Genomic DNA, 8,908 nt, shown 5'->3' with positions numbered 1-8,908 from the left:
CAAGAGAGAAAATAAAAAGAGAGAGAATCCTACTCCCTTGTATCCATGGAGTAGAACTTAAACGAAAACGGTAGCAATGCATGCTGTCGAAATGGTAATCCATCAGAACCAGACATTTCCTTTCAACCACAATCGGCACCAAAATCAGTCGGTATCTAAACAATCGCACGCCAAGAGAAGGGTAAACGACCTTTACCAAACTGAGACAGAAGTTGAAAGGGTCTAGAAGTTAATTTACAGAAGTCGCTAGCTAAGCTAAGCTAAGTAGCTATCCACATATCTTCAGTTCATCCACAACCAGCCAACCCTAAACACAACTCGAAACAAGACTGCTAGTAGAATTAAAAGACCAAATCTGATTCTTCCGATTCTTCAATCAGAATCGGAAGAATCAGATTTGTGCTCGACGTGTGCAGCCGCACCTTCTTTCTTCTCCACCTCTCTCTTTTTAACCGCATTGGATATCTCATCGATCGGAACAAGGGGTAGATAGCCGAAGATGGCATAGCCTTTGCGGGTCATGCCCTTTACGGTGTGGTTGTATTTGTCAGACCAGCGAGCAGCGGTTGGTGTAGCCTTCTGTGCCACTCTGTGGATGGAAGGGTACGTGTTGAGTCCGACCCACAGCTTCACAGATTGGTTCAAGACAAAGTTCTTGTACTCGGTTGCTGCATAGTGAATAGCTGAGCGTGGACCGCCAGTTTGAGCCTCCCTTACAAATTTCTGTCCCTTTTCCGCTGCTTTCTGGATCAAACAGTGCGCTTGGCTCGCAACCTGCTTAGCCACAGGTGGAGCATGCTTATCGAACTTGTCTGTAGCTTCGTCTACCTGTTGAAAATGTGATCTTTGCTCATACATGATACATATCAACATCTAATAAATCTCAAAATCAACGTTGATCATATATGTAAGCATGCACAGAGCATCATAAAACCGCAGAACATATAAACTAAAACTCACTAAACACGTAGCTCAAAAATCGAGTTAGCAAATACACAAAAAGTAAACTAGTTGGATCACAAGCATCAGTTATCCATGAAGATATCGAAATCGCAGTTCACGGATGATCCTTCACTCTTATTACAATGGGATTCCGATGGGACTTTTCGGCATCAGGATACAATCCCAGACACAAAATACAACAACTACACAAGTAAAAACCCCCCCTTCACAATTCATAAGCAAACCAACAGTCATATCCACCGATCAAGCACAACCTCATACAATTTCTACCATCTGTTCACAAAGGATACCAGAAAGACCATAATTAACACTTCACTATTCCTTCGACAATCCGCACCAATCTTACATTTCGACTTTGTAATTTTGCATAATCTAATTTGACATGCATAACTTTTCCAGTTTCTTTCTTTCGAGTCAGGAAAAGAAGAGAAGAGAAGAGAAGAGAATACCTTGGTGTCGAGAAAAGCGAGGACATCGTCAGGAATGCCCTTGAGCTTCTGGTAAACAGGACCGACGACGGCGGTGACAGCGCCCTCCACAGTCCCGACCGTCGAACTGAGCGGCCCAGAGTTCTGCTTAGCGTAACCGTACAGACTTGAAACGCACACCAGCGTCTGAATCGTCGCCACCCTCAGAAACCCTAGATGCTTCAGTTCCTTCTCCTTGCTGTTGATCTGTACCCCATCCTGCACACAAAAAAAAAAAAAAATCAGATAGTTGGCAAGGATCCACGCAAAAACAAATCCAAAAAATATAGATAAAACGACAAATCAGATGATCGGAAATTCAATTACATCGACAGTTGCCATTGTTTGCAGATTGTTTTTCAGGTTTTTGAGATTCCGGGAAGTCGCGACTGAAAGAGCAAATTGAATTGGAAGATCGGAAAATAGAGAAATGGTTTTATTTATAGTGGCAGGAGGAGTTACGAGAGGAATCTGGTGTGTTCGTACGATGGGCCGTGGATGTGGGATTTGTTTTGTTCTGAGTGGGCCCCGAGTAGGTCGACTAGAAAACCAAAATAAGGAGAAGAGCTCTATCAAAATCATCGGATCAAATGATTTATATTTTTTAAATTTTATCAACGGTCCACTTATTTTGAATTCTTAAAAATTATAATAATTATAGATCGTTGGATAAAATTTTAAATGTTCGGATCTCTTCTCCCAAAGAAGGGAGGTTTGTGGAAGTTTCAGGAAACGAGCTTGACTTAAGGAATCTCGTGGCGGGTACCCAGTTGCTTTCCCTCCATCATGATCGAGTGTGAGGCGGAAATGTATTCTGTGGGCCTTGTCATTACATCGTACGTGGGTCCCACTACGAAACCACTCTTTCTAAGTCTAAAACTAAACGTTAAGGTTCTAAATCAATTTAGAGTAATACTATTCATACCATATTTTTATATTGGGTAAATTACATAGTAGTCTCTCAGGTTTGAGGTCTATTGTAATCTTATACAATATCTTTAAAACATTTCACTTTCATACCTCAAGTACTATTTTATTTCAATTTCATACAACCGTTACATTTTCCATCCATGGATCTGTTAAATGCTGACGTGGCTGCCACATGTATGCCATGTGGCTGCCAAATGTCTGCCACGTGGCAAATAAAATAATTTTTTAATTTAAAAAAAAAAACTGAAATTGGAAGGAAAAAAAAAAAAGGGACCGAACCCCTGCAACCCAGAAGAAGAAGGAGGAGGAAGAAGAAGAAAGAGGAGGAGGAGAAAGAGAAGAAGAAGAAGAAGAAAGAGAGAGAAAGAGAAGAAGAAGAAAGAGAAAAAAAAAAGGGTCCGAACCCAGAAGAAGAAGAAAGAGAAAGAGAAGAAGAAGAAGAAAGAGAAAGAGAAGAAGAAAGAGAAAGAGAAGAAGAAGAAGAAGAAGAAGAAGAAAGAGAAAGAGAAGAAGAAGAAAGAGAAAAAAAAAAAAAAGGGGTCCGAACCCAGATGAAGAAGAAAGAGAAAGAGAAAGAGAAGAAGAAGAAGAAGAAAGAGAAAGAGAAGAAGAAGAAAGAGAAAGAAAAAAAAAGGGTCCGAACCCAGAAGAAGAAGAAAGAGAAAGAGAAGAAGAAGAAGAAGAAGAAGAAAGAGAAAGAGAAGAAGAAGAAAGAGAAAAAAAAAAGAAAAAAAAAAAGGGGTCCGAACCCAGAAGAAGAAGAAAGAGAAAGAGAAAAAAAAAAGTGGCAAACAGGTTTTTTTTTTTTAAATAAAAAATTATTTTATTTGCCACGTGGCAGACATTTGGCAGCCACGTGGCATACATGTGGCAGCCACGTTAGCATTTAACAGATCCATGGATGGAAAATGTAACTGTTGTATGAAATTGAAATAAAATAGTACTTGAAGTATGAAAGTGAAATGTTTTAAAGATGTTGTATAAGATTGCAATAGACCTCAAACCTGAGGGGCTACTATGTAATTTACCCTTTTATATTACATTTCTATACTATTTAAGTGACATTTGATGTGTACAGCCAAATCATTTTTTTAATTATTAGTTTATTAAATAATAAACTAAATTTAAAATTCTAATTAATTCAAATGATATGGATGTCCACCTCAAATGCCACCTAAGGTGGTATGAAAATGTAGTACAAAAATATAGTATGAATAACATTACTCATTAATTTATTATATAGCGCAATGTAAAGAAGTTTCTTTTAATAATAAAATGATATTACTAAGTTTTCAAAAAAAAAAAAAAGATATTACTATTTGAACTTACACGTGAGTTAGAAATCGAGACATAATAAGTTGAAGAGGAACATTTTTTTACATTGCTATTTATTATTATAAAATTGATATTTACCTTTACTTATAATTGAATTTTTTTTATAATTTAATTCTGGTGAATGACGAGTTTATGTTAAATTATTATAGCTTAGTAATAGTTTATGACGAGTTTATGTTAAATTATTATAGCTTATTCATAGTTTGTCTTAGCTCAAATCTCTCACCCCTTAGTATAAATATATTGAGTAAATTGTAGCAATGATCCCTCAATTTTAATCAAATTGGAGTATTGGTCCCTCAACTAAAAATTCATTATCATTAGTCTCTCAACTCATCAAAATGGGTAGCTATTGTCACAGCCCGTCCCAGAGATATGTATTATTTTATTCTCGAGGACTTTAAAGGACGGTTTTATCCTTAGACGTGAAATTGTAGTGTATGTGTGTGACATATTTTGGTTCTTGGATGTCATGTTCTTGGTTGGTTGGTGACCACGTGGGACACACACACACAAACCTCATTCTCTCTCTTCTCTCCCGTGCTCTCTCTCTTAGACTCACTCTTTCTCCTCTTTCTTCGTATGGATGAGCACCAAACTCACCCATTCACGCACGGATCGAGATCGTGCTTGGTTGCATCGTCTTCATCTCCTCACCACGAGCTCATCCATACCAGTTTCAGGTATGAAAACCTTCGAAAACCTTGTGAACCAAGAATCTCCGATTTGAACATTGTTCATGCTAACGTAAAAACATGTGTTTTTTGAAATTCTAAGCTCATAGGGAGCTTTGGGAGGCCCTCTAGAGGCTCGGAGAAGTTCGTTAGGTGGTTTTGGACGTCGGAATCGAGAGGTCGAAGCTTGGCTAGTTTTTCTCCATTTTCCCGGCGAGATCCCGTGGTTTTTTAAGCTTGAAAGAGGTATAAACTTGTTCTATTCTCCATGCACTTCATTTTGGTATAAAGATTGTGAAAATGGTGCAAAAATGGCCGAGATATCACGGTTTAAAAATTTCCCAGTTTTCCAGTGCTGGCGACGGTCGTTGGAGTTCAGAGGTAGGAGACGACGGAATATTTCGTCAAGCCTGATGGAATATTCCGACGCCGTCAGTTAGGTTGGACGGATTCCGTTAGGACTTCACAGAATATTCCCCGGTATATACCTGGCGGCGTTGACTGACGCCGTCAGCATGCCTGTCACGTGGCCGCGCGTAGGGCCGTGCCCTTGCCGGCGTGTGGGCAATCGGAAAATTTTTCTAAAAATATGGAGATGTTCGTGACGTTGTGTAGATCACGTTGGTATATTCAAATACCAATTTTGACCAGTGTATGAGAAGTTATTAGCTAGTTTTGTCTATGTGCTTTAAATAACGTTTTTATAGTTAATTCGCATATAGGTGAGACTTATCCCGAGGATGAACGTGTTCAAGGGCGACTCGGGGGCTACGACCCTTCAACATACCAGTGAGTGGGCTTTTGGTTTTCAGTATATATTTATATACTTGATATTTTCCCAGAAATATGTGTTTAAATGAAAGTATGCCTTAAATGCCATGCATATGAATTTATAGTTTGTTTATGAATTGGTATTTGATGCATTATATATAATTGTGGTGTTGTGGACGCTCAGGTAAGCTCAGGTGAGTTGTGTTTAGTTATGTGAATTATCGATGATGCGATATGTGATAGAATAAAGTTGAGCTCATAAAACTGCACCTAGGGTGATTGTGATTTAGCCAGAGATATGGCACATGCCTGTTTATTATGTCACCTCCTGCACCATATGCTCATATTGGATCCAATTTAGGTGCACAGTCTTGTTGTACAGACCTTATTTATGGTTCCGACTCGTAGTTGACTAGCGATTTACCGCCCAGCTATTATGTGAAAGTAGTATTGAGCATAATTATATTACACCCATTATTGTCGTACAAACCTTTTCATTTGGTTCCGACTCTTGTGCAGTATAGTGCCGTATAGGTCATTGTAGTGACTCTGGCTAGATTGACTTTTGAGCTATGAATTCAGCCATACAGACTACCACAGGGGTTCCGGCTAACATGTTATATTTCTATGAAATTATTCTTACCTGAATTGCTTACTCTGTTGTATCTTGGCATGTCATACATATGCATATGATTATGTGAAGCATGATTTGAATTGATATATTTACATATATATTTATGTCTATGCTTATATCTGGATTCTGGGAAAAATTATACATGTTTTACAGCGAGGGGTTGATATGTTGATAAATGAAATGGTTTTGTAAAACATTTGTTTTTGCCCACTCACGTTTTCTGTTTTGCGCCCCTCCAGGTTTTAGGTAAGCTTGCTGTCAGTGGCCTTGAGGATTTCGGCGGTTCTAACATATCTAAATAATAGTAGGACATTCCTGGTACTATATAATTAGTACTTGTCCTACTGGACTGCACTTAGGGGTGGGTTCAAAAAACCGAAAACCGAAAAAAACCGAAAACCAAACCGGACCGAGACCGAAAAAAACCGAACCGAAAAAAAAACCGAACCGAAACTGTCAAACCGAACCGAACCGAATCTGGTCAGTTCGGTTTCGGTTTTTAAGGTTTGAAAACCGAACCGAACCGATATATATATATATATTTAATTATTTGTTTCAATATTATAAATAGTTTAGTCATACAATCATAACAAAATATAACCTGTTGTCAAGTTGGTTTCCGGGAAATTTTTAAAGCCCCAGTGCATGGGTTCGAACCCTCATGCCTCCAGGATTTCAGAAGAGTTTTTAAACTTTTTTTGAGAAATCGTCAAAACCCTTTCTAACCCTAGCCACTAGCAGCCGCACCTTTTATTTTTTTCATTCCTCTCTTCTCTTCTCTTCTCTCTCGTTCCCTGCCTCCAGTCTAACCCTAACCAAGTAACCATCTCGTGCAGCCGAGCCTCCTCTCTCTCTCGCTGGGTCTCTCTCTGCTTCGTCTTCTTCCTTCCCAGCGACCTGCGACCTGCGACCTGTCTCACATCTCGCCGATGCCATCTCACTATCAGTCTCTCATTTCCGGCCACTTTCCCATTTCACACTCCGGCCACTTTCATTTCCGGCCACTTTCCCATTTCACACTCCAAAACCCACATCACCAAACAAGTTTTCGACCTCAAAGTTCCTCTTTTGATCTCCGCTGACGACAACCCTTTTGCGTTCATCGGCAAAGGGTGTCAAATTTGACAGCTTTTTTGGCTACACATTTTGATTTGCAGGCTTGCAGCGTATTAATTAGAAGAAGACAAAGTTAAGTCGGTCGGTCGATATCACCGCGTCGGCAAACGCAAAGTAGAGTTTGTTACTTCTTCTTTTTTCTTCCCTTTAAAGCTTTACATTTTCTTTGTTTGCTTTGACTGGTTTTGGTGGGTGGATAGGCGAACCTTCTGGCTAAGAGTTTTAAATGTTTTTGCTTTGCGTGTTTGAATGCAAATCTTGTGTGGGGGTGATCTAACACCCAATGAAATAAAACCCTCTTGGGTATTTGTTGAAATTTTGTAGAATCTGAAGTGTCTTAGGCGAAAAAGGTAGCTGGAAGTTTGACAAAAGGGGTTGTTTAGATTTTGGTGAAAACCCCACCAAGAAAATCTAAAGTTTTTTTCCGAATCGATTTTGTTGTTGTGATTTGTTGATCTGAGCTGTGCAGTTGAGGGTGGTGTGAATCTATGATACAAAATCAGATGTGAGTTGTTTCAAACTTTGTATGTTTGTTTGAATTTAGGAATTAGGAAGTTAGGTTTTGCAGCTTCAAAAAGCGAAGAGATCTTTTTGCGATTGATCATTGCCAGTTTGATCTTGATTTCGCTTCTCAGTGAGTATAATATTGGAAACATTTGTAGTGTCTGTGAGCATTTGTTGTTGTAATTGGTTGTGCATATATTAAGTTGCTTGGAGACGCGTTTAATTGGACGAAGAAAAAGAAGAAGAAAATGGTTGGGAGGACTGATGGAGTGACCGATAATGTCTACTCAAATGGGTTGCTTCACCACTCAAGTGATTCTGTTGAACAGAAGCTTGATGAGCTTCGGAGTTTAATGGGCAAAGCTGAAGGTGATCCGCTTAGGATAGTTGGTGTAGGTGCAGGTGCTTGGGGAAGTGTCTTTGTTGCTATGTTGCAAGATAGTTATGGTCATTTAAGAGATAAGGTCCTAATAAGAATATGGAGAAGACCAGGAAGATCAGTTGATAGAGCAACAGCCGAACATTTATTTGAAGTGATCCATTCAAGGGAGGATGTACTTGAGAGAATACTAAGAATAAGTACTTGAGAGAATAACTCTTTTGCTTTTATATTTTCAAAACATGTACTTGAAAAACCGTCCTGGAGAGATGGAAACATGTCATATTTTCTATTTCTATCTTATGTTGTGGTTGTTTTGCATTTTTTGGAGGAACAAAAAAAAAAAAAAAAAACCGAAAAAAAACCGAAACCGAACCGGAAAAACCGAACCGAAAAAAAAACCGAACCGAAAAAAACCGAAAAAAATTTGGGCCGAACCGAAAATTCGGTTTGGTTTCGGTTTTGGCAAAAAACCGAACCGATAAGAACCGAACCCAGCCCTAACTGCACTTAGACTTTCTATGCTCTGATTAGAAGTACTTACTTTTGTATCTTACTCCAAACACTTCCTGTTTAGTAGTGCACTCTAGTAGATTCAGTTTTAATTATTCATATATTTCTTATCTTAATTGCTTCCGCACTGTGCACATGGCTACGTCACCCCCACGTGACGGCCATCATGCCTTGATCTTGGTCAGGGTGTGTCAGCTATGGTCATTTTCGTCAACTTTGTCAGAAATTTATCAAAATGAGTTATGTTGGAATGATTACTACCATTAGGTTAAAATGAGGGACCATTGCTCAAATTGGGTTAAAGTTGAGGGACTATTTCTCCAATTTGATTAAAGTTGAGGGACAATAGCTGCACGTTTTGATGAGTTGAGGGACCAATGGTAATGAATTTTTATTTGAGGTATCATTGCTCTAATTAAATTAAAATTAAGAGATCATTGTTATAATTTATTCTAATTTTTTTTTGTTGAAAATGATAATGCATATGTGAAGATTGCGCTAAACTACACAAAGTCAATTATAGAATTTCCTATTTGACTCTTCATCTTCAATCGTCAAGCTTAAAGCTTTTCTCTTACAATAAATGAGAATATTATTAGTTAAAATAGCATGAGTAATGGGA

The 8,908-nt window shown here is 38.5% G+C and overlaps 1 protein-coding gene and 1 long non-coding RNA gene across 2 annotated transcripts; one reads left to right on the top strand and one right to left on the bottom strand.

The window, feature by feature from the left end:
* Nucleotides 1-57: 57 nt before the first annotated feature.
* Nucleotides 58-1,939, bottom strand: LOC103403166 (REF/SRPP-like protein At1g67360). Its single transcript, XM_008341997.4, has 3 exons — nt 1,758-1,939; nt 1,413-1,649; nt 58-828 (listed from the first exon to the last, which is right to left on the bottom strand). Exons 1-3 carry the CDS (start codon nt 1,770-1,772, stop codon nt 373-375), a joined length of 708 nt encoding a protein of 235 aa, XP_008340219.3. The 5' UTR covers nt 1,773-1,939; the 3' UTR covers nt 58-372.
* Nucleotides 1,940-6,504: 4,565 nt separating this feature from the next.
* LOC139192932 (uncharacterized) lies at nt 6,505-8,094 on the top strand. The gene is made up of 2 exons (XR_011577494.1): nt 6,505-7,808; nt 7,896-8,094. It is a non-coding gene; the product is annotated as an uncharacterized lncRNA (long non-coding RNA).
* The last annotated feature ends 814 nt before the right edge of the window (nt 8,095-8,908 follow it).

The sequence above is a fragment of the Malus domestica genome, chromosome 16 (assembly GCF_042453785.1).
Source record: "Malus domestica chromosome 16, GDT2T_hap1".
NCBI classification, from domain to species: Eukaryota; Viridiplantae; Streptophyta; class Magnoliopsida; order Rosales; family Rosaceae; genus Malus; species Malus domestica.
This window is presented reverse-complemented; position numbering and strand designations above follow the sequence as displayed.

Coding starts and splice junctions, on each gene's coding strand:
- LOC103403166 (XM_008341997.4), bottom strand. Junction 829..1,412: donor TCGCTTTTCTCGACACCAAG/GTATTCTCTTCT, acceptor CATTTTCAACAG/GTAGACGAAGCTACAGACAA.